At 42.5% G+C, this 25,480-nt stretch overlaps 3 protein-coding genes across 3 annotated transcripts; 1 reads left to right on the forward strand and 2 right to left on the reverse strand.

Annotated features, from left to right (window-relative positions):
- Positions 1 to 8,136: 8,136 nt before the first annotated feature.
- Positions 8,137 to 13,215, reverse strand: LOC121967885 (phospholipid-transporting ATPase 1-like). The gene is made up of 7 exons (XM_042518395.1): positions 11,577 to 13,215; positions 11,183 to 11,492; positions 10,091 to 10,802; positions 9,884 to 10,007; positions 9,556 to 9,775; positions 8,532 to 8,990; positions 8,137 to 8,430 (listed from the first exon to the last, which is right to left on the reverse strand). Exons 1-7 carry the CDS (start codon positions 13,084 to 13,086, stop codon positions 8,238 to 8,240), a joined length of 3,528 nt encoding a protein of 1,175 aa, XP_042374329.1. The 5' UTR covers positions 13,087 to 13,215; the 3' UTR covers positions 8,137 to 8,237.
- Positions 13,216 to 15,277: 2,062 nt separating this feature from the next.
- LOC121967887 (pentatricopeptide repeat-containing protein At5g56310-like) lies at positions 15,278 to 17,551 on the reverse strand. Its single transcript, XM_042518398.1, has one exon. The coding sequence runs from the start codon at positions 17,540 to 17,542 to the stop codon at positions 15,884 to 15,886; it is 1,659 nt and encodes a 552-aa protein (XP_042374332.1). The 5' UTR covers positions 17,543 to 17,551; the 3' UTR covers positions 15,278 to 15,883.
- Positions 17,552 to 19,264: 1,713 nt separating this feature from the next.
- LOC121967886 (leucine-rich repeat receptor protein kinase HPCA1-like) lies at positions 19,265 to 23,814 on the forward strand. Its single transcript, XM_042518396.1, has 18 exons — positions 19,265 to 19,405; positions 19,473 to 19,556; positions 19,640 to 19,757; positions 19,844 to 19,915; positions 20,002 to 20,076; positions 20,162 to 20,233; positions 20,323 to 20,484; positions 20,561 to 20,635; positions 20,715 to 20,786; positions 20,890 to 20,961; positions 21,037 to 21,102; positions 21,194 to 21,268; positions 21,361 to 21,432; positions 21,505 to 21,639; positions 21,713 to 22,137; positions 22,224 to 22,355; positions 22,448 to 23,043; positions 23,121 to 23,814. Exons 2-18 carry the CDS (start codon positions 19,478 to 19,480, stop codon positions 23,616 to 23,618), a joined length of 2,796 nt encoding a protein of 931 aa, XP_042374330.1. The 5' UTR covers positions 19,265 to 19,405; positions 19,473 to 19,477; the 3' UTR covers positions 23,619 to 23,814.
- The last annotated feature ends 1,666 nt before the right edge of the window (positions 23,815 to 25,480 follow it).

The raw sequence follows: 25,480 nt of genomic DNA on the forward strand, positions 1-25,480 counted from the left end.
GAACCAAGAACTAGTCAAGGTCTCAGATTAGAGATCCAAAATGGATCTAACATGGACCGATGCGTACTGTCCCTCAACCGGGGCACGTCCTCATCGAGTCACTCTTCTCCAGTAACTTACCTTTACTTATCTACCAAACATCTGGTCCCAGACCTATTTGAACTTTCTATGGCCTTGCTTAGTATCTGACCAAGCTAATCTACTAAGACTTACCTGCAACACTGAGTTAGCACCATAGATATAAAATGGTAAAGACAAAACAGTGTTAGCATTATTAATAATTCATTGGTCCTGTCGATTACATATTACCTAGAGTTGCCTTCTGCTAGAGATGCCGAGCTTCACTCACTAGGACTTCCATTGTTTGGCTGCCAGAAGCACCAGTCGACTGCCCTTATCAAAGCAAACTCACAGAACCATTCTGTGTCTGATAAACACTGTTACCAGTCGGCTGGTAACTGTACCAGTCAACTGGCACCCTGATTTCAGCCCAAATAGCATTCTGAACATAATTTCAGAAATGTATAAAAAATTTTCACAAACATCCAAAAATCACCAAATTTTGTGGAGATGTCTGTTTTACCCATGTCTACTTGGGAAAAATACATTCAAAAATGTATCTATCACCAATCCCAAGATTGACACAAAATCTAAAACTAGCTAAATGGTTCAATTGAACTTTGACCTAAAGTCCTAGTTTTGACTTCCTCTTAATGTATTTGCTCATACTAAACCACAATGCATCCCAAGCATTGGTTTATATGACATATATACATCCAAAACTAATTATCATGCAATATGACCCCAATGTCATATTTGCTTGGATGAAACACAATCCATGTGTGCCAATTTCCTAGGTTTGAGACTCAAGTCTGTCTCCAAAATCCCTTGGCATATTCCATGACCCAATCTAAACTCCTAAGTAAAACTCACTTGAGATCCATTGGCAACGGGTCACAAATTGACTCTTTGAGCTCTCCCTAGAGCTATTAGCCTTAGCCACCTCCCTAGGTGACTCATCTACAATTGTTAGGTCATATCGATACACCTCTGGTGACACTTGGCCTACAAACCTAACATTCTTAACCTTAGACACCTTGTCCTTGGTTAACTTCTCCTTACCATTAAATGACTTTCCCTTGCCATTTATTGGCTTCTCCTTACTATAGTCATATGCAACCCTAGCATAAGACTTTCCCTTAGTCTTGGAGACATTAGATCGGCATCCCAAACTCGATCTATCATTGTTAGATATTTGGCTACCCAACACTATACTTGACCCTCTAGATCCAACATTGAATCTCTCTAGGGTTTTCTCCAATTGATTAAGCTTTTCCTTTAAAGCTTGATTCTCCCTTTCTAGGTTCCTAAACCTAGAGTCAACATGTCCATCATGGACATTCCTAGACCTACCCATTTTTCTAGGCATATGTCTCCCTTTCTTGAGATTTTTGCCTAGGTTCTCCATTACCTTCTTCTCCTTAGGTAATGAAAATCTAACATGTCTAGGTTTATCATGCATAGGTCTCTTAGGGTTATGATCTACATTTATCCTATTCCTATCATGATATCTAAAGCCAAAATTTTACATAGGTAAATAATGAAAATTATTCCTAGCGTACATGGGAGTATTAGAATTATAATTGCAATTCAAGTTAGGGTATACCTCCCTTACCCTTGAAGCTCTCCCTTGACTTTTGCTTCTCTTCTTCTCCCATTTCTTTAATTGGCTAGCTTCTTGATCTCTCCCTTCTTGGGGCATTTGGTGTGGTAGTATTCCTTCTCCCTTCTCCCCACACGTGAAGCATACTATGTAACATTTCTTCTCCTTCTTCTTCTTGGCACTATCATTCCTACAACCCACATTAGTATCTAAAATAATTTGAGTGGGTTTAGGTTTTACCTTCTTGAACAAAGGACATCTACTTTTGTAATGCCCCTTCTCATTGCAACCGAAGCTCACAAAGTGATCCTTTGACTTGACTTCGGTGGAGATGCTTGTAAGGTTGACTTCCAAGACCTCTTCTTCATCCGTCTTAGCTTCTTCTTCAATTTTTGAGGATGTTGACGATACCTCATCTTCCTTCTCCTTGGATATTGAACATTTCTTAACTTCCGGTTGCCCCTCCTCTACTTGAGCTTCTTCATCCGTTTCTTCGGATTTTTCTTCTTCTTGTGTATGCATGAATTCTTTTCTTAGAACCTTCTTCACTTTGCTCCACAATTCGTGAGCATTTTTGTATTCACCTACACAACTCATCACATTAGAAGGCAACATATCTATTAAGATTGATATTACCTTATCATTTACCTTCGATCGTGAGGTTTGCTCCTCCATCTAATATTGTGATCAGAGTCTTTTTCCTTTCTTGTTTTTTGGGACTTCGAACGGTTCTTTGATCACCATCATGGTGTCCTAATCCATATCGAAGAAGACCTCCATCTTCATCATCCAATACGTGATATCCCATAAGATTCCTCCTTCAAACTTTAGAGGTGCTATCAAGTCGGCCATCTTTTGCTTCCTTGGCGATTAGTCCAATGGAGAGCGTTCTCGCTTTGATACCACTTGTTGGAGATCGGACGACAGGCTAGAAGGGAGTTGAATAGTCGATGCCCCCAAATCGATAGCTTCCTACACTTGTTAGTTTGCACAGCGGAAATACAAACTAATATGAATACAAAGAAAGCTAAAAACAAAGAAAAACAAGTAAACCGCTAACTCGATAATTTACGTGGTTCGGAGATAAACCTCCTACTCCATGGATGTCCATAAATTGGACAATCCCTATCCATCGGTGGATTACTCCTCGGAAGACCTCCGGCTAGCTCACGTAGTTTCTTGTAGGTGGAGAAACCTCACCACAGCTCTTACAAGAACTCTTGAGAAGCTAGGGTACTAGTAGACTACTAATAGGGGTTAATCACCTCTATTTCGTCAGCCTTAACCAAGCTCTAAAGCCTTGGTTATATAGGTCACGTGTTAAAAAACCCCACCTACCAGTCGACTGCTCTTTGTAGATATTCGACCGTTACAATCCAACGGCTCGATACCAGTCAACTGGTGAAAGTACTAGTCGACTGATCCACACTAGCAAAGCGAACAGAAGCATTCTGTTCACTCCTAGTTGATTGCTCAGTCGACTGAACCAGTTGACTGATAAAACCACCAGTCCACTAGTACTCGAGTACAATCTCTGAGCACTCGGGCCCTCACCCTTACGACTCACTTGACTCTTCGTTGCAGCCTTGACCCTTCGTTGCAGCCTTGATCTCTTGCCTTCAAGTCTACTTCTTTGGCTCTCGCCCCTCGGATGCATTCAAGCCCGCAGCTCGTCTCCAATGTCATCCTTCGTGTATGCCTCGAAGTTGCTTCCTTCGGCCCTTGTCCTTGCTGCCTTGTCCACAACCCCTGGATGCTCCATCCTTCACCGGACTCGAAGCCATCAAACTGAGTCATATGTGTATCTTGCAAACCTGCATACTCACATACACATATCAAATACAAGGGTGAACCTAACTTAAACCCTTTGCCCAAACACCAAAACACATGGTTGCACGGACCATTGGGATTGCTCCAACATTATCTCTACAGTTGTTCTGCCTGGCTCTCATCTAAACAACTGCTCTGCTCGGCTCTTATCTCAATAGTTGCTTTGCTTGACACAGCATGATCGTTGCGACTCTCGACAATACACGCATATTGAAATCCTTCAACACCAAATCCCCAACCTCACAATTTGATTAATGTCCGAACACAAGAGTTAATCATTTTTCTATAGAGAAGGAAAGAGTAAACAGAATGACAATTAAGGATAATAAGCCGACATGGAAGTTAATATGCCATCAACAAGCACACAATGTAAAGATAGTTTGATTAATCAAATCCAGAAAAAGTAGCCTTTGGTTTGTCTCCTACAATTCTTTCATGGTCCAAAAAATTCATTGAGTGGATCAGTCGTTAGGCGTCCTTCCTCGCTGGGGTTCCGAACTACTCCTCCAACCCCAAGTACGAACTTGTGGCCAAACTACAACCCGAACAGAAATAAGTCGTTCATCCCATCTTCAATCGTTTGTTTGACTCACCCTTGTAGATATGCAAAGAAGACGCCAGCTCAAATTTCGTTCGTTCTAATTCGGCTTGTAGAGAGCTCAGCTCAATCACTCGTAGGTCCAAGTCCTGCTATTGCTATAGTATTATTAGATCCTTAGCCTTTGCCTCCCTAGGCATGTGGGATATTACGGAAGCATACGCCATTTTCAGGTCATAAAGTTTTGTAATCCTTTGCTCTAAGTCTATAAAGGCTGTAGGATCGTAAATATGCTATAGGGGATCAAAAGTCGTAGAGAATGTTGTCTTTTAGTTACTGGTCGAAGCCTCCTTTTATAGCCCTGTCCGGGCACCTAGTTCCCCTCCTGGGCGCTTGGACTATGATCTCTCGTCGAAACTTCATCCTCAAAGTTTATCCACCTCAGGGCGTCCGGACCCCTTCCAGATGTCTGGACCGCTGATATGAGTCGACCAGTCGTTGCGCTCTAATGTAGCGCAAAGATGAAACTTCCTTTGTTCGGGCACTCGGACCCCCTCCGAGCGCTTGGACCACTGACGTAGGTCGACTAGTCGTTGCGCTCTAATGCATCGCGAAGATGAAACTTCCTTTGTCCGGGCACCTGGAGCACCTCCGGGTGCTCAAACCGCCTGGCGAGGATCTTGCCCAAAGGCGCTCCCTCTGCAAAACTTGCCCGGGCGCCTAGAGCAACTCTGGGTGCCCAGACCACCCTTTTTTTAGCTTCTTTCCTATAACAAAGAGTCAGTCCAAGTAACAATATATTTAACCTGTAAAACAGAGTTAACATAATAAGATAACAGTATTAATTAGATCATATCTCTCCGAGACCAGGATTTAGTCACGGTCTAAATTTAGGTTTCAAAAATAGACCTAAATTAAATTTACGCCTAATGTCCCCAAATGGGACTCATCCTTACTATATCACTTACTAATCGTAGACTTCCTTGATGTCAAATCTCTTGACCCACCAGGATGTCTTGCCAGATTTCAACCAGTTGTCAACCCAACTGGATTTTCTTCTGCCAAATCTCAACTAATTTGGACTTTATGCCAGCTATCAATCTAGCTCAGCTTGGTGTTTCGATCCTCTAGACCCATCCAGTCTTGCACACTTGATAAAAGGTTAGATAAACAACATATCTAACTTTAAGCTATTTATCATACATTAAAGTCTGGTTATTAGTGCAACCTGCACTAACAGAGGCTTTTTTCTTCATGGCAAGCTCAGCTCAGACTTTGGATTGGGCATTAAACAGACGCACCTAGAGTTCCTTCTGGTTTGAGTGATGGAGATTCAGGGCTTACGACGCCTCTACTAAGGATTCCTTTTTCTCAGTGAATAGTTGAGCTCAACATTTCCCCTCTAGCTGTAGTTGTTGGATCTCTTCAATCAGGGTCCCGGGATAAAATTCTGACTCCATTACTTTAAGGGATTCGCTAAAGGACAAGGAAGAAGTACAACAAGGATAAAGGAGAGGCAAATATTAGGAATTGGGGGACCTTTTTTAAAAGAATAATCATGAGACAAACTATGCGATCTCATCGGGAGAAGAGTCGCCTCTTAGAACCATTGGATCAAAGGGCAGGTGAATCGTCATAGAAAGTTGCACGTTGATTGTATTGCCTGGGAAACGTAAAGCGGACATACACATGATAGTATTGGAAAGGAGTGCTAGTTATGGTTGTTGGAACTCCAAGGTTGTTTTGGTGTGATCAACAAGTAAAGTTAGGTCCTGTGTGTTTTTAACCTTGTGTCTAAGTGTGTAGGAGCTTAGGAGCATAGGTAGTCGAGCGGAAGACGCAGCTAGCGAGAAGGACGACACACGGTGCGTCCGAGGGACGAGGCGCTGCGGAAGAGTACACCGGCGGATGAGAAGAAAGCGTGCGGTGGTTCTGAGGGACGAGCAGTCAGAGCGGAAGACTGCTCGGGGAGCAAGAGACGTAGCTAGCGAGAAGGTCGGCACGGGGTGCAACTGAGGGACGAAGACTGCGGATGAGTACGCTGGCGGACGAGAAGCAAGCTCGCGACGATTCCGAGGGACGAGAAACCGGAGCGGAAGCTTGCTCGAGAAGATCGGAAGTTGAGTTTGGGTGAGCCCTATTTAGGATGGCAGAGATCACCTAAGAGAACGGAATTAGAGTGGAAGACCCAGACCAAGGCGAGCGTACCCGGAGCAGAGGGCCAGGACCGAAAAAGTCAACTTCTGTTGACTTTGGGCTTCCGGGCGCCTGGAATAGTCCGGGGCACCTGGAACCCTTCCGGGTGCCCAGACCGAAATTATATTCAGATTTCGGTCAAACTGAGATTTGTGCGTTGGGGATAAAGTTTTATTCCCCCAGGGTGTCCGGAACACTTCGGTGCACCCAGACCAAGGCTATAAATATAGTCTTGGTCCAGAAGCTTTACAATCAACTCAAGCAATTCATTTCTAACACTTGTACGCTTCATTTCTATATTAGCTTCTTTCCTTTTGCGCTACATCGTTGTAAGAGGCTTCTCCGCCTGAAGGAGATACTAGTGCGACATCTTCCTTAGATTAACAACCTCCCCGATTGTAACCAAGTAAATCCCTGTGTGCCTCTTCGTTTACTTTTTATCTATTTAATTATTATGCAAGTGTTAGTTTAAGAAAAGTCGAGAAGGATTGTGTTTTTATTTTTGCAGACTATTCAACCTCTCTTCTAGTCGGCCGTCGCGATCCAACACTGGTGACAGCAGAAGGCGAAGAGCACGCCATCACAAGGTTCTTTTCTTGCCTTTATGACATCGACAGCATACGAGTATCTCTTGCCCGGCTAAATAGCAAGACAGTGAACAAACTATAGTCTAGTTAGTCGGATATGAGCTTCCTTCGACTAGACTTGAAGCCTGAAGGGGAGGCTTGTGATACGGGAAATAGTGGATGACCCCGGTGATAGGGTGGAGATGTTAGTCAAGATGACGTGACAGTCAAAAGTTAGAAGAAGGTGGCGGTTAGGGTTAAGAACTATGCATCCAAGCAGTCCACTCCTCTACGCTCGACGACTTTACGCCGCTCGGACCCCAAGGCTCAGTCCCCTCACTTCTCATGGGCAAGACTTTCAATCTAATCCTGACCAGCTTTATGCCTGTGGGACCTAGGGCTCAGCCCCCTCACTTCTCATGGGCAAAACTCTCAATGTAATCTCAGTCGACTTTATGCAGTCGGACCCTCAGGGTTTAGTCCCCTCACTTCTCATGGGTATTGCTTCCAATCTAATCCCGAACGACTTTATGTCAGTCGGACCCCAGGACTCAGTCCTCTCACTTCTCATGGGCAAGACTTCCAATCTAATCCTGACCAACTTTATGCTGGTCGAATCCCATGGCTCAGCCCCCTCACTTCTCATAGACAAGGTTCCCAATCAAATCCCTACCGGCTTTACACCGATCGGACGCTAGGACTCAGTCCCCTCAATTCTCCTAGGAACCGTCCTAGCCTTATTTCCGGTCGCCCTCGTAGCCAGTCGGACCCCAAGGGGACAACGCTATCAAGGAATTGCAATAACTTGTCAGAGAATAACAACTATCCGTCAAGAAATATTCCAATATTCGGTCACATACAAACCGCAAAACCTTCCTCTACTTAATGGAAGTCTGTCGTACATTTTCTTTCACCCGACAACATTCTCTCATTCCTCAAGATTACGGAGGTTACAAAAAAAAAAGTATAAAAAGGAGGTCCTCTGGTCGACTAAATACGCGCTAGATAGCAATCTTACTTACGCGCACATATTTGTTATTTTTCATTTTATTTCCGCTCGGCTTCTCTTCTAATTTGAGCGTTGGAGAGCCTGCGCCAAGAACCTCTTCCATGGTTCTCACTCTAATCCTTCTGGGTGCTTGGTTAGTGGTGTTTGCAAGATCATGGGTTTCATCAATGATCCTCTCCCTCATACCTCAGATTTCTCTTTTCATCAACATTCTTATCATCATCACCAGTATCCCTCTGTGACTCAACTTCCGAAAGGGATCAGTACCCTACAATCTTATTTAATTAACTTTTTTTTTTTCTAAAGAATGAATAGTTATTACGGCTAAATGATATGCAAACCACCGGCGAGAAGACCCGCCGCTAGCTGAAAGAATAAACTAATGAACAAAAGAAAACTAGAAGAAAAACAAATCATAACTGGGGTAATGAGCATCTATTCATTTTGAATTTCCGATGTAGTTGCTGCTATTCTCCAAAACTTGTCCATCTCTCTAACAATTTGAACGTCACTTGGCATTAAGTACTCTTTCAATACCTTGGCCGAAAAATGGGGAAGCATCCCTGCTACTGTGATGCCGAGTAAACACAACCAAAACAATCCAGTCCCCATTATCTTGAAGATGGCCCTGCCAAGAAAATTAAACGCAAGTTTATTTCCTATACAACTTTCTTAAACTTGAAATATACTGAAATTGTACCAAATAGTATCCAATTGCAGAAGGCATACCAGTAACCAGGTAGCGTCGATATGCAATCAATTATGATGACACAGATAGCTGTTGCGACAATGCAGCCCCATATAGCTGCGTGGGTGATCCAGTTCCAGCGACGCACATCCATAGCTAAGTGAATGTTTACAAGAACAACAACGGCAAGGGTCCACAAATCACCGATGCTGGATCCGTCAATGGTACTTTGTCTATATACAAGATATGGGATATAGAATACGGCAACACTTTGCCAAACTGCATCCGTCATAATGAGGATAAATAACTTTAGGCTGTATCTTTCATCCCTCTGACCTGCCCTGTAGAGTTGGGGGTACTTCATCAATGTCTTCCTGCTAAGATCCTTGTCGAGGATTCCAACGACTATCGTGGGAAGAGTAGTGTAGACTGCGGAATATAAGGCGCTGCTCCATTCTGTTATTGCAGTTGTTAAGGTATAAGCAGTGTATAGAACATACCTGTGTTCAGCAACCATCTGTTAGGGGTATACTATTACAGAATGAATGATGTACTGCAATATATTGTGGCGAGGATACAGTGATACATATGGCACACAAACACCAGACACAACCCATTGCTTTTCTCAAAACAATCAAGGGTAAAAACATGATGCTGTTTCATTCCCATACCTAGAAATAGGACAACTATCAGGTCATTTAACTGAGATTTATTATTTTTATCTCTTGCATTTTTTTCATTTTGCCCTATATTATTTTTCATGCCTGGTCATTTCAACCTTGGCGATCATTTTACATGCTCAATTGCTGAAATAAAGTTCATTTATTCTCTCCAAATTTCTTGCTTGGCAGAGGTGGAACACATTGATTGAGTGGTAAGAAATCTATCAAAGTTTCAATGCTTTTTAAAGGATCCCTTTTCAATTTCCTTTTTATGGATATGATTGGACCTTGTAGTTTAAACATCTTGCTACGATATCAAGTCAAAAGGTTAAATTTCAATGAGAAATAGAAAACAATTAATGAAGTCTACGTTGACTCAGTAGAAATGCTAAGAAATGATTACCAGAATAGGATGAAAACGAAGACAGCATTTTTGTAGAAGTTGTACAAGATCATGTAGGCCATTCTCTGGTAATTCCAATGTCCATGGACCAACAAAAGGGGCACTAAGAATCTGAACTGTCCCATAGCAAAATCGGATGCCATAACAGCTTGTCTTCCCTCTTGGCCACTTATCCCAATACCAACATCGGCCATTTGGATCATAGAGACATCATTTGCACCTGAAATCACATATTTGTAAGTATAAAAAGATGATATTAATTTAAGTGTTCTAAATTCTGATATTCAAATTATAGACAAAAAGAAACAGATACTCTGAAAATTTTTACCATCTCCTATTGCGAGGGTCATATCATCTGATCGATTCTTTATTAGAGCAACTATTCCAGCCTTTTGCAATGGAGCCACACGGCAGCATAGCACCACATCACATACTGTGGCCACCTTAAACAGCTGCACGAGTGAGAATAAACATCCTTAATCCTACAAAAGCTTTGCAAAGAACTTTGACAGGTAGAAAGAAATGGTACGCTTACATCTTCTTCTAATTCTGTCTCCAAAATGAACACAAGGCTAGTACCATCAATGATAAGAGCCATTGGAACTCTAGTAGATACTATGCCTGTTAATATATTTTCAAAAGGATCGGGTGATATTGCTGCAAACTTTTTGTACATAGCAATTGCATCTTGTAGACTTTTTCTACAAGATTCTCTGGATTGACTGTTTATCACTATCTGAGTCATTTGACTCGTTAGGAGTTTACAAGAAAATCCAATGGAAATGGCAGTTTCTTGCTTATCCCCTGTCAAAACCCAGACTTTGATGCCTGCTTGTCTCATGGATGCTATGGCTTCTGGTACACCTTCTTGCAGTTTATCCTCAATCCCAGAAGCTCCCAAAATTAGGAGACCTTTTTCAATATTAGAAGCAATAGCTCGTAGTAGTTTTCCTCTACCCATTAATGATGTGCTTGCATTCTCATAGACAGACTGCCATTCTTCAAATTCTTTCCTACTTAATTCACGCATGCCCACAACGAGTGTCCTCAACCCCAAAGATGAATATGCATGAAGATTTGCTTTAGTTGCATCAATCATGCACAAATCTACCTTATTCTGGATAACCCCAAACATAGAATTGTCTGCACCTTTCACAAACAGCTTTATTGTCTTATCAGGACAGCATACTATAACTGACATCCTCTTCCTATCACTATCAAACTGGTGAAGACCCAAAACATCATATCTGCATTCCCATTATCAAAAGTTCCAAGGTATTTTCAGAAAGATAATAAGTAATCAGTATTTGAAAAGCATTACCATCCAAGACGACTACTTGTCTTGCTGTTTTATCAGCCATTACAGAAAGCAAGATTGCATCTAGTTAGTACAAAAAGAACAGGAACAACAGAACAGAAAAGGAAGCAAGCAATACCACGGAAACCCTATACTAGTATTTTTTTTAATTTACCACACTAAGTGAACAAGAGATCATGTTATGCTCAACCAACATGCACAAGATCAGTGGTAAAACATAAGTAAATTCATCATTAGTTGGACATAGTAATATCCAAATTTGCTTAGATTATCAATTCATACGCAGACATAAAAGTGGTAGAAGACTACCTTTGTTTGTTCCCAAGGACATCAATGATTATGTGGCCAGATGTGCGCTCAATAAGCACAAACCCATAAGAAGCAGATGCATAAACAAGTGCCTGTTCATCAGGAGATTCACCTTGATAATCAATTAATTTCTGTTTCGGGTCTGATGTATCCACAACCAATGGGACAATAGTATTGCAGCATGCCAAAGCAAGGAAGAACTCTCTAGCTTGCTTTCCTTGCTCACTCTCTCCTTTATTTCTTAGTAACCTAACTAATTCAGGATCTGTCTTAACTGACATCTTTGGCTTTAAAATCTGATTGCTAGCAGCTACCAAAAAAAGACACTTAGATTGTAGCAGTCATATGGTAGCATGAACTCACAAATTCAAAAGTTATGAAATAGTTATCCTACCTACGATACAATGTTCTTCACCATTCTCACGAAGAGAAGTCCCACCACTGTAATCTACCCCCCGAATGCTGGCGCATTGGAACTCCATCTTGTTTTCTGTCAAAGTACCTGTCTTGTCTGAGAACACATGCTTGATCTGCCCAAGGTCCTCATTTATGTTCAGAGCTCGACACTGAAACCTAGAATTGGAACTCTCATCGTACAAATTGGCATCGCGGATCATGAAATAGGCCTGCCCAAGCCTGACGAATTCCATGGATATGTAGAGCGAAATTGGAATCATGATCTGGAATACAATCACTGACATCAGGAAAGTAAAGAAGACCTGCATGCCAAGCCCATAGTAGTTGTAATTCTCGTCCTTGTCATCCCTATCGGAATAATCCCTCTTCCTAAAGAATTGAGCCAACTCCAAATCATCAGAATGGTTGCCCAGCCAAATCCCGTTGCAAATGGCCATCACCAGGCAAAGTGCAATTAAGATGGCAGAGAGAAGCAGAGTCTCCCTGTTCATTTGGGTCTCCAGTCTGCTACGCTTCGAGGACGCCCCGGAGCTATTAAGCATGACCTTGGTCTCGCTTCCGGTGTATACAGCGACGCCAATCACCCAAGCCGTGTTCTTAAGCTCACACCCGCGGAGGATAATGTTGGCTGGGCCGAGCGATACCCGCTTGCCGTCGACCTCCATATTGCCGAGAAACCCGTAGATGTTACGGTTGGGCTGCTCGCAGCGGATGAAGCCGGCGGGGTCGACCGGGTGGTCTTCGCCGGGGGGATGGATCATGGTCTCTTGCTTGGCGTAACGGGTCTTAAGGTTGGACTCGCCGTCGAGGTTGATGGTCTGGACGTAGGCGACACCGGTGGGATCGCTGGTGGCGAGGAGGACCATGTCACAGGGGATGCCCTCATTGGCGAGTACCTTGACGACCTCGCCGACGCGGACCTCCTTCCATCGCTTGGAGAAGAATCGGCCGGAGTGAGGGTCGCATACGGAGGCGGCGCGGTTGTTCTCAATGCGGTCGGATCGGTGGCGGCGCCAGTCCTCGTACGCGTCCTTGACGGCGGTGACGAGGAGGACGAATGCGAGGGGAAGGATGGAGGCGCCGCGGCCGAAGACTGCGATCTGGGGGAGCTGGTTGAGGACGGCAATGACTAGAAAGTAAACATAAGCAAGGCGGCGGAACTGTTCGAAGATGTTCCGGGGGAGGAAAATGATGAGGGAGTACTTGGCAGTGCGGATGGAGTTGCGGGGCATTTCGAATCGTGGGTCGGAGAGGCCGGGGTCGCCGAGGAAGACGAGGCGGGAGTCGGACTCAGCGAGCTCGCGCTGCGAGGCAGCGAGGCGCTCAGTGTCGGCTCCGGAGGGGTGGCGGACGTGAGAATGCTTAGGGAATCCGTCGCAGGAGGCGGCGACGGCGGAGGAGGAGTTTCGCCGGTGATGGCGGTAGGAAGGGGGAATAGGAGACTCTTCCTCTCCCTCTTCTGAAGTGGTGAGGCCTTCGCCGACCATTCTCGCCCTGCCCTTTCTCTTCCCTTTCGATTCGACTACCCTATAGGGCGAGATCGGAACAGAGACAAGTATTTAACCTCTCGATCGATGGAAGCAGGAGGAAGACGAGGACGACGACGGTCTCCCGAAGTGGAAACGCGGCGAAGAAAATGAATTTTTTAAATATTTTCTCTAATTTAGGGGGAATTTGACGCTCCAATTCTGGTAACGAGTTTTTTAAAAATATTTTAAAAAATAACCTTTAATAGATACTAAAATAAAATATATTATTTAAGCATTCATTAAAAAAATTAAATGCCTTAATTTTTAGAAAGTAACTGAAGATAAGAAACTCTAACTTGTCTCTAAATATAACAACCTATTAAAAATAACAGAATTAAATAACTATTTAACAAAAAAAAACCCTGTAATGAGAAAACTATTTTATCAAAAATACATCTTCAAAGAGATAAATTGAACCTAATTGACCGATATCAAGTTGTCACACATGTATCCGTAGTTTGATTCCTTGTCATAATATATTTGCAAGCGATAGTATCCCTAGTTTGATTCCTTGTTATAATATATTTGCAAGCTATTCATTGCGAGTATTTTTTGATATACTCTAGCGGCAATTGGAAAATTTTTATGGAATCAAATTGATTGTCTCATATGTTTTTTATTTAAGTTGAACATAATTCATGCATTCATCTCTTCATCCACTTCGTTTACATTCTATTCAAAGAGACTAATATAAGACTAAAAAAGGCAAAGGAAAATCGAACACGAGTATATGAAAGCTCACCAAAAAAAAAAAAAACCTGGCAATGAAGAAAGGTCATCAAGGGTTTAACATGAGGAGCAGGAAGGCACATGTAGCCAAAGATAACTTGCCGACTCTGTTTTCTCATCACAATTACTTTCAGATATGAATGATCGCAGGGTCTTGTTAAGAAGTAAACGTCGGCAAGTCATCCTTGGCTGCAGGTATACTTCCTGAATCCCCAGTGCTAAGCCATGGATGAGATGAACAGGTATCAGATCGTAGCCCATGAACAGTGGAGTAGCTGGAGCAAGATGATGGCGAAGTAATGAGTTCTATGGTGCTTATATATGGAGCAAGAGGTTTGCATTCTTTTCTATCATAGACATAGAGAGGAGAGACAGATGTCACAGAATTATGCAGGGAGGGAGTGAAAAGGAAAAGCATATCAATAAAAGATCTAGGGCGAAGAGATCCGGTTGAGGTGGCTAATAGTTAACAGTAGCTTAGTCCACTTGATTCCCCCTCTTCTGTAGTTAAGTTCGACTTGACTATGGGTATGACAAAAGGGTATACAATATAACAATTCTTTTGCCTTCCCGGATGTCATTTTCTCCCAGTGTATCATCCATTTGAATGCTGATGGCAGTGGTTAAGGCAAGTACAGCTGCCGTCAGGGCCTTGTTTGAGGGTTCAATCAATGCTCACTTCATGATCAAGGACAAACAGTAAGAGCACCTTAGTGGAATGGCTTGAAGTGGGCTCTCATGGGTTGGAACTAGAGGTTCTTGTTTCTAAGAACAATCTTGCTTTTATTGATTTAGCACCAAAAAGGACAGGGGAAAAGGAGGGCAGTTCATCTGGGAAATGGCAATCGCAATGGCAAAGCACATGGGCATCACTGCAAGGATACTGAGAGGGGACAATGAACAAAGTTAGGTTGGGTGTCATAATTAGAACCACATACTTTTCATAGTAAAAAAAAGTAGTAGTGAAAATGTGTCTGGTTAGCTCAAGAGATTAAGGGAACTGAAGTGAATAAAATAATTCCACCTAAGAGAGTTAATTATTATTATTATCAATAGAACTCTAAAGAAGCATGCCAAATCAACTAAGTTGGAGTAATTAGGACACTGAAAGGGTCATGGGAATGTCATTAAAGTAGAAGCTAACAGAAAATTAGAAGGATAGATACATGGAGGAAATGAAAGATTCTCACAGATAAAAAGTGGCATTTGAAGGATGCAGATCCTGTCTCTGTTTCATGTCTATGATCGTCTTCCATCAATTAGTGGCCATTTCCTTTGGTGCTCCCTGCCAACTAATAAATGGTTCATGCCCACCATCCAGACAATAATATGGAACTAAGAACAGAACCTATGAATCAAAATAGAAGTGATGACTCGTGAACCCATGAATCAATGCTGCACTTCATTTGCAAGCTGGGAAAAAGAGAAATAAGTTTGTATTCTTCTAGATAATGTACTGGATAACAGATGAACAGTTGATTTACAATAACATTTAACATAGTGTTTCTCCACATGAACTACTACAATTCTTGCAGAATGAATCACTACCGATGCGAATTGGAATGCTCTTCCGCATTGCAGGACGATGCAGTAGGGAACAAAAGACAGAACAATTGTCATGAAATCCTGATTAAAAGGAGAGCTGCAATTCCTGTTAGTTCAGCGAAGAGGGAAGATTTACAAAACTCCAGGTAGACCCATGGAGAGCTGGGAACATCAATGGTTTCACTTGTCCAATTTCAAAGGCGTTGTCATAGATGTACTTAGCATTTAAGCTTGCAACGATTCTCAGCAAACAAGATTGTGACTGTTCCTCTGCAAAAGACTTCCATCCTTTCCTATGTTTTTAATAAGATCATTGCATATCCTGTGTTGATACTTGATAAGGTGGCATAAATTTAGATCATGTGCACTATTAATTAAGGCAGTAGCTACACCTTAGAGATGTATCACAATTTTTTGACCCTACAGCCTTCTCAATCATTATCATTTAGGAGTTTCACTGACATAGTAAACAGTTAAAACCTTACTCTTCTTGGACATCCAAACCTGAACCAAGTTTTGGGACATAACCAATCGACTTTAAGTGTTTAGTCATGCAGTGAAGAAGTTCATATATCCTGTCAAAGTAAGGATGCGATCCATCTCTTGATGTAAACTCATGGACTGCTCCATTGATTTCCACAGAACTGGCTCCTGGCATGTTCATCACTCCCCTGTCTTTCATCATCTTCCTCAGCTTAGCCACATCATCCCACTCCTCATTCGATGCGTGAATATTAGATAAAAGTATATAGTTTCCGCTGTTGTGTGGCTCAATTTCAATGAGATTCCTTAAAGCAAGTTCTCCAAGCTCGGCATCATCATGGCTTCTAGCGGCAGACAGAAGAGCTCCCCAGATTGCAGCATTTGGTTCAAAAGGCATATCTCTAACTAGATTTCTAGCCTCTTTTAAATGACCTGCCCGGCCAAGAAGGTCAACCATACAACCGTAGTGCTGAATTCTTGGTTCAATCCTGTACTCAGAATTCATGCGGTTGAAAAGCCACCTCCCTAGATCTGTCAGTCCGATATGGCTACACGCAGATAGGACAGCAAGGAAAGTAACGTCATTGGGCTGGACATGCTCTCTTTCCATCCTCGTAAACATATTCAGAGCTTCTGAGCCAAGCCCATGGAAAGCAAACCCTGCTATCATTGTCGTCCAAGTGATCACACTCTTCTTCTTCACGTTCTCAAATACCTCCAGTGCTTTGGTAATGCTTCCAGATTTAGCATACATATCGATCAAGGCATTCATCAAAGGAGTAGTTTTGTGCAACCCGTGCTTGTCTATAGAGATATGTATCCACTCCCCCAATTCCAGAGCACCTAAATTGGCACAAGCCGAGAGCACGGCCAACAATGCAACCTCATCAGGCTGAATACCGTCTTCTAGCTGCATTCTTCGAAACAGCGCGATGGCCTCATCTGAGCGGTTTGAATTAGCAAAGCCAACAACCACTGTCGTCCAGGACACCACATTTCTTTCCGTCATCCGTTCAAACAGATCATGAGCAGCGCCGACATCCCCAGCTTTGACATAGCCGGCAATCATCGCGTTCCAGGACACCACGTCCTTCTTCGGAATTCCATCGAACAGCTTGCGCGCATCGTTCGCGCCGCCGCAGTAGGAGTACATGACGACGAGAGCGGTGGAGACATGGACGTCGGCCTCGAGGCCGAACCGAAAAATCTGCGCGTGGACTTGGCGGCCCAGGTGGAGCATGCCCAAGTGGACGGCAGCCTTGAGGGCGAAGGGGAATGAGTAGGTGTCGGGCCGCAAACCGGCGCTTTGAATCCTCGAGAAGTGCTCGACGGCGAGATGAGCGGAGTCGGTCTGGCAGAGGCATCGGATGATGGAGTTGTGGAGGTAGACGTCGGGGCGGGGCGCGCGGCGGAAGACGAGGAGGGCGTAGCCGCGGAAGCCGAGGGCGGAGCAGGCGCGGAGGAAGTGGTGGAGGAGGAGGTTGTCGGAGTCGAGGGCGCGGGTGACGAGGAAGGCGTGGACCTGGGCGAGGTGGCCGAAGGTGAAGCACCGAGCGAGAAGGGAGAGAAAGTGAGGGAGAGGCGTCGAAGGAGGCGCGCGCGCAGCGGCGGCGGCGGAGGACAAGCGCCGAAGCGAGTCGAACCGGCCGAAGCGCATAGCATTTGAATTGTCAGCGGCGCGAATTGGATTGCGGATTTATTTCTAGATTCTCAAAATCCGATTGGATCCAATGCACAGAACAGATCAGGAGTTGAAGTCAGAGACTCCTCTGCGTTGATCTGAGACGGATTGACGGAAACACTGGAACGAACATATTCAACTTTTGCCATCCGGAGTAGAAGTCAGACAAAGGAATCAATCTAGATTAGGGATGATCATTTCATCCGAACTCGATGAAGGATCCGACATCCGATCGGAATGAAAGAGGGTATGGAGGGACTATCAATATCTAATATCCGACTCGAATATCTGATTAAATTATATATATATATATATATGATCCTGTCCGAGCGCTGAGTCGACAGACGCTGGGGACGTGGCACGCTCTGCTGTCTCTGACTGGTGGTGTAGCTCTTCGACGAACCTGCAAAGAAGCCGAGCCGGGAGGGGTTTCTTGACGACGGCCCTCCGACGCTCAAGTCAGGCAACGAGAGAGACAGCATAATGAGGCTACAGTAGAGATGTGTGTATACCTTCGTCGACGTCTGGGGTCTTTATATAGGACCCGTGGAAGCGGGGCACGTTTCCCAATGCGTGCACGCTTCCCCAAACATACCTTAACAAGCCTGTGTCAGAAAAGTACCTCTGGCGCCATTCTGCAATCGTCCGAACATATCCCGGATGTGACGGTGGAAGCTTCCGCCGTATGATTCTGTGTACGGCTCGGTCGCCAACTCTGCTGCTTGTCGGCGGCAGGTGTCTCGAGGATGATGTTATCCTCTGTCTCCTTTGTCCTCTTGTGTTCCTTGTCTGTTCCAAGGCCGAGCGGATCGGCCGCTCGGCAGGCATATCACTTATGCATCGGTCATATGCTCGGATGAGACTACCCCTGTTTGTGTTGCCTTGTGCGCCGACCTAACAGGCAGCCTGCTCGACCCTTGAAACCTTTTTACCTCGAGCATCGGAAATCCGACCCCTAGTCGGGTTGTCTCTCATTCGGTCCGGGGGATTCACGGCCGGTCGGCATTCGATGCCTGGTCGGTAGGCCTGCTCGGTCCGGTCGACAGGTCTCTGAGTTGACTTTCTTGACTTTTGACCTCCATGTGTCGTTGACTCTCCGCCAACGAGGATCCTCCGTCCTTATCACCGGATCAATATATATCAAAGAATTTTTTTTTCAAAATCAACTTACTATTTTTTTTGTTGATATTAGAAGAGATTATATAGATGTTTAATCTATTTTTTTAATTATATATATATATATATATATATATATATATATATATATATTTTAATAGATTGTTAATTTTAATATATTTTTATTGAATGATAATAGTCGGATAGAAAGAAAAAAATTATAACTATAGAAGATATTCGATGATATATCAATCAGAGATCTTATACTCATAGATATGAAAACGAAGGATATAAAATTTGACCCGAATTCGATCCGAACATGGCCCATTAACATCCTTAATGTAGATCAGATTCTGCAATTAAAAACTCAAAAGTCAATAGAGCAGTCATAGAAAAAAAAAAAAAAAAATCAATCTGAACGCGACACTCAGGGCAGGTAGACAAAAATCACCTGCCATGACTGCGTCATACCTCAAGGTTGATTTGGCTTCCTGTCAAAGATTTAACGAGTGAATCATGATGTTTATTTTTTTAATACCAAAAGTCGTTGACTTTTCAAGAGCATGAGGCAGTTGGTCAACATGAAGACTAAGTAAAAATCTTCACCATCCAGTTTGCTCCTTAATTGCCATTCCTTCTATGATATTTCCTTCGTGATCTCAAATAATTCTGGAACTAGAAGGCAAAATTCAACACACAGTAACCATCCGTCTCCAAAACAAGGTACGAGATCTTGATGAACTGCTGCTGCCTGCTGATATCCTCCTCAAGGGGCTCCTTTTGGTTGCAGGCTAGATGATGAAAGGGTTTCTGTTGTTTCTGGTTTGCTTTTCGTGTTTTCGACATGGATTCAGCAGCACAGACCCAAGAGATGGTAATCATTTTGCCTTTCAAAGTGTTTGGATTTCATTTTCCAGTAACTTGGTTATGATTCTTTTAGAAGTTGTCCATGGACAGTTTCTGCTCTCAACTCTGTGTCTAGCCAATGGAAGAATACACCTCCAAGCTGGAAGAATTCGGATCCCTGCAATCAATGGGAAGGAGTCAACTGCAGTAATTCGAGGGTGATAGGACTGTGAGTTTCCCTTGCCACCTGATGAATTCTTCACTTGTTGTTGATTGTATCTTCCTTTTGATCAATATCAATCTGAATGACTACAGGAAAGTATGCAACATGGATATTAAGGGTAGTTTGAGCAGTGACATAGGAAACCTTAGTGAATTGGAAGAATTGTAAGCGTCTTGTATGAATGATGAATCTACAATCACTGAGCAATTGGAGATTTAGTATATGACTGTTTTGATATCTGTAAATGTAGGGATCTTTCCTTCAACCCTAATCTTGAAGGTCCACTTCCCACAAGCATTGGGAACTTGAAAAACCTTAAAGTTTTGTAAGTATATTACTTCATATCTGATCTATGGTGACATTTACCATGGCATGGGCATGACCTTGATGCTGCCGTCGTTATTTCTCAGGAGATTGATTGGCTGTAAGTTCAGTGGTCTTATTCCTGATGAAGTGGGTACTCTACCTAATCTCGAAGTCTTGTAAGTAGTTGTTTTTTTGTAATAGGAATGAGTTTCTATAGATCATGAATTAAGGGTTTAATAACAACTCATTTAAATTTTTGAACCAGATCTCTGAATACAAACCAGTTTGTCGGCCCGATACCGCCAAGTCTTGGCCGGCTCTCTAATCTCACATGGCTGGACTTGGCAGAGAACAAATTGAATGGAAGTATTCCTACTTCAGCAAATGAAGCTTCAGGACTAGACCAGCTTGTCAAAACTAAACATTTGTAAGTGGTTTTTTCCTTTGTGGGCTTCAGTCATAGTTGAGTAGAGAGATTGATTCATCTTCTATATGTTCCACAGCCATTTGAACAAGAATGAGTTATCAGGCAACATTCCAAGTGGTTTTTTCAGCTCCAACTTAGTGGCTATACATATGTAAGCTTCAACGTTGCACATCTTGGCTTTGTGTTGGCTCCCTAGTTTTTTCGATATCCTAACTTTTGTTTGCTTACAGACTCCTCGACCACAACAATCTTACTGGGGAAATTCCAGAGTCGATAGGCCTTGTCAAGACACTTGAAGTCCTGTGAGTATTCACTAACCAATAACCTTTTGATCTTTGTCCTTTCAGTCAGTCGCCATTTTCGATTGTTTATGCCCGATCGATATAATTTCGTTGCTGTTTTCAGACGTCTAGACAACAATTCGCTGAACGGAAATGTTCCTACCAATATAAACAACCTCACATCCCTCAATGTCCTGTAAGTTGCTGATAAACTTAACACTGTTGACTGTTCATCTCTCTGTTGAACACAATTTACATTCATGGATTTCAGAAACTTAGCCAATAACAAACTACAGCAGATGTCAAATCTAACTGGAATGCAACAGCTCAACTATTTGTAAGAATGTCTCCTTCCTTTAGCAAAGCATTTACTCGCATGTCTTTCGATCATGTAATACTCGGCACCATGCTTACTTGATACCACTCAGGGATTTAAGCAACAACTCGTTCGAATCATCCGAAGCTCCTGCATGGTTTTCAGATTTACAAAATCTCACAACTTTGTAAGTTCAGTGCCTGCTGAAACCTTTATGAACATATTTTTAAATAGCTGACATACTGATGCAAGATCTCTACTTGCTGCTGACTGTGTTAGAATTATCGAGTCCGGGAATCTTCATGGTGAAATACCTGAAACACTCTTCGCATATCCGAACCTACAAGAAGTGTAAGATTTTCAGAGCACATTGAAAGAAATGTTCATTAAGGAAGCCAATCTCTTTGTTGCGATCAATTACAGGAGGCTCAACAACAACCATTTCAATGGCACTCTCAACATGGGAAGCAACATTGGTCAGAATTTGTCGATTGTGAATTTTCAGAACAATAACTTTACATCAGTGACACTCTCTTCCAGCTACGATGAAACGTTAATGTGAGCAGATTATAAGATCAACTTTGTCTTACTTCTCAAGGCTTTATCTGAGATCCTTTTTCCATGCCTACAGACTAAAGGGAAATCCGGTTTGCAGTAATGCTCATCTGTATACCACAGTGTATTGTAATCAGCAACAAGATGGAAATCGACCAGCTGACTCCTCCAATGGTAGATGCTCACGCCCATACGAAGGAATGATTCTGTGCAGAGCACCTTCCTTCAGTGGAAATGACATATTAGACAATCTTCCACAGATGCAGAGCAGACTTGCTGAAATGCTCAGTGGAATTCCAGTTAGCTTTCAAATGCCAAGTTTCTCATTCGACGAGGACAATTATCTGCAAGTAGAGTTGCAAATTTGCCCTTTAAATTTTACAGACTTCACTAGGAATCAAACATTGCGCTGGTTTGATTTCACTAGCCAGAGTATGAACCTCCCGGAATTGTACGGACCTTGTTATCTCAACCCTCAGCCTTATGCTTATGAACACAAGGGTATAGAAGAATCTAACTTGCAGTTGGGTCTCTAATTATGTTGGCATGCTATAGAAAACTGATTGGCACTTATGTTGTTCGTGCAGTGAATCGACGCTGGATCATCGGCATTGCAGTTAGCGCTGCTGCTGCTCTTCTCGTAATCTCAGGGTTGTCGACTTATGCATTGTGGCAGAAGAAGCGAGCTCGAAAAGCCATCACCCTGGCCAATCCTCTCGGTACGTTTGTGACCCCCAATGAAGATTCTCTCTGCTTGCTTTCCTTCAAGCTAATTAATTCATGTAAATGTCTTTGCTCTCCTCGTCCGCAGCCTCGTGGGGAGCAAACGGTGAAGAAGACGGAGACGCGCCGCAGATAAAACTAACAAGATACTTTTCTTTGGACGATCTGAGGAAAATCACCAATGGCTTCTCGGAAGATAATGAAATTGGGGCAGGGGGCTACGGACAGGTCTACAAAGGAATGCTTCCAGAAGGACTCCTCGTTGCCATCAAGAGATCACGTAAAGGCTCCATGCAAGGCGGGCTCGAGTTCAAGACAGAGATCGAGATGCTCTCCAGAGTGCACCATAAGAACCTGGTGGAGCTCGTGGGCTTTTGCTTCGAGAAGGGCGAACGGACGCTGGTATACGAGTACATATCTAATGGAACTCTAACCGAGAACTTGTCAGGGAAGAGAGGACTGCAACTGGACTGGAAGAAGAGACTGAGCATAGCTTTAGATTCAGCTAAAGGACTCGCTTATCTCCACGAGCTCGCTAAACCTACAATAATTCACAGAGACGTGAAGTCGAGCAACATCCTCTTAGACGAAAATTTGACTGCCAAAGTGGCAGATTTCGGCCTCTCGACGTTAGTGCTGGACGCTGAACGTGATCATGCTTCCACCGGCGTGAAGGGAACGCTGGTAGACCACTGAGCTCTGCCTCACAGAGATTTTCTTCCTCAAATATAATTACTCATGATCTTTAATTTTATTCACAGGGTTATCTTGATCCTGAGTACTTAACGACCCAGCAACTGACTGCAAAGAGTGACGTTTATAGTTTTGGAGTAGTGTTGCTCGAGCTCATGACCGGCAGGCTGCCGATAGTGGGAGGTCGGTATGTTGTTCATGAAGTCCGGATGGCTCTGGATGTTCAGGAAGAGGAATTCCATGGCCTGAGGGACACGATCGATCCGGCATTGCTTCAGAATAGTAGTTATCTAGTCGGATTCAAGAGGTTTGTAGGAGTCGCTTTGCGGTGCGTCGAAGAATCATCGGTGAGTCGGCCGACGATGAACGATGTCGCGAAGGAGATCGAGAGTATACTGAAGGAGTATGAACCAAAGGAGAACCCAGCTCCAGCTCTATCTGGTGCCTATTTTGGCATTGCGAGGGACGGTCCTAATCCGATTACTTCTGCTGAATTTGCCTTCAACAGTGGAGTGACCAGTGGCACTGGCTACGACGGCGACGATTACTTGCTATCGGCTCGATAGCCAGTGATCCAGGGCTAGCTGTTGCTTGTGCCACCACAAAAGTAGTGCTGTAATTGTGCACTTGTCATTTATTACTTTGCTTGATGCCATTTGCTAAGCTCTTGTAAGTAGTTAAATATCGACTTAAAGCTTGCTTTAGCTTTTGACATTGTTCATGTCTTTATGTTTTGCATATGATCATGTGTCTTGTTCATAATTATGGGTGTATAGATTTTTTTTAATTGGTGTTGTCTATTTGTGTTATATCGATTAATTCTAAAATGATCGATCTGATCCTATAAAATTAAAAAGAGCAATGACCATTTCACTTTTTGTGGGTCCCATCATTTTATGTGTCTATCCTTGAGGTTTTCATTGAGTTTTTTTTCTTGTGCATATCATTTTTCAATTAAGAAGGTGTCATGCCATTGTACTATTATCCCAGGAGTAATTATAGATGCATAGACGGTAACAAAGATGATAATTCTTATCCGATATCCTTCTAGGACTACATCACACGATCTAAAAGGAGATAGATCATGGGAGACTTTGCCCTGGCCTTTATATGGTATCAGGTGACCAACAAAATATTACCCGTGACATATTATTACAACATTATATACAGTGTCAACTCTGCCAATCCGTGAGAACTAATTATGAATATATAGATAAAAGTAAAAGATGATATCATTTATTTCATACGATATAGTATCATCGACCCGATATAAATATGTAAATCAGAAATATTTTAACCTAGTACAATAGTCATGTGCATGAGATCCCGAAATTTATTGGAGGAATTGTATAGATTAACTTATGGAGATCAATGTGGAGAAAATTTGCAGTTACAGATGCATTGATGAAAGAAATTTAATGGGCCGGCTGGTCAGAACTAACTGGGCAGAAATGGGCTTGATTAGGCCCATTTTAATCCATTTTAATTTAAGAAAACATTTGCGGGACTAATATATTAAAATTAGGGGTGATAATTTTTAAATCGACATTAAAATATGATCCGAATTGAATAAAAAAATCAGGTTAAAATCAGATCTTATTAGATTCGGGTCAACACAATTAATAAAAATGTCAGATTCAGGTCAATTTGAAATGACCCAATTACAACCCACAACATATTTATAAATATTTTTGGATTGGATTCTGATTAAGTTTGCATTAAACTAAGTATATTTTTATAAAATGAGTCTTTTCAGATCGGGATGAACATATTTTTATAAATGAGTTATTTCAGATCAAATTCATATATAAACAAGTTGGGTTCGGATTGAACAATTTGATCATAATATTAATCAGGTCGGATTTAAATTTTGATATTCCAATCCATCAATCTGTTAATCCGAATTCATCAATACGAACCGATCCAAATTATCACCCCTAATCAAAATTAATGACAGCATAGGAAGATTATCTATCTAATATAGTAGCAGAATAATTATGAAAAATTCAAAGGAGATAAAATATAAGTCTAAATTTTAAATCTTAAATTCTAAATATGCGGTAGGATTGGGAATTGGATAACTAACTGTCTACTCGATTGGGACATGCAACGATTAAACACTCGGAGTTTTAATGGACAAAATGCCAAATTAATTTAAATAGACGGTTCGAGTCATTACCTTGCAGAAGTGACCCTAACGATCAGTCTTTATCAATTGTCAATGAGTAAAGAATAAGTTTTTTGTATGATGAAGCAAACTTCACAATCATAAATCTTAATTATGAACAAAACAAAACAAATTTAGCATTCAATTACGGTAACAAAAGTGAAATTATCATCTTAGCACTCTTTTAGAGCGGTCCCGTATATTTAAACAAGAGATGTTCATATCTATTAACGATTTTTTTTTTAATAACGAAGAGAATTC

Source organism: Zingiber officinale, chromosome 3B (genome assembly GCF_018446385.1).
Source record: "Zingiber officinale cultivar Zhangliang chromosome 3B, Zo_v1.1, whole genome shotgun sequence".
Taxonomy (NCBI): domain Eukaryota; kingdom Viridiplantae; phylum Streptophyta; class Magnoliopsida; order Zingiberales; family Zingiberaceae; genus Zingiber; species Zingiber officinale.

Excerpts from the sequence above, each read along its gene's own strand:
- LOC121967885 (XM_042518395.1), bottom strand. The coding sequence starts at position 13,086 with ATGGTCGGCGAAGGCCTCACCACTTCAGAAGAGGGAGAGGAAGAGTCT. Across the intron at positions 11,493-11,576 it reads TGAAGAACATTGTATCGTAG|CTGCTAGCAATCAGATTTTA; the intron begins GTAGGATAACTA and ends TTTTTTTGGTAG. Across the intron at positions 10,008-10,090 it reads AGACAGAATTAGAAGAAGAT|CTGTTTAAGGTGGCCACAGT; the intron begins GTAAGCGTACCA and ends TCACTCGTGCAG.
- LOC121967887 (XM_042518398.1), bottom strand. The coding sequence starts at position 17,542 with ATGCGCTTCGGCCGGTTCGACTCGCTTCGGCGCTTGTCCTCCGCCGCC.
- LOC121967886 (XM_042518396.1), top strand. The coding sequence starts at position 19,478 with ATGATGAAAGGGTTTCTGTTGTTTCTGGTTTGCTTTTCGTGTTTTCGA. Across the intron at positions 21,269-21,360 it reads TTACAAAATCTCACAACTTT|AATTATCGAGTCCGGGAATC; the intron begins GTAAGTTCAGTG and ends TGACTGTGTTAG. Across the intron at positions 23,044-23,120 it reads CCGGCGTGAAGGGAACGCTG|GGTTATCTTGATCCTGAGTA; the intron begins GTAGACCACTGA and ends TTTTATTCACAG.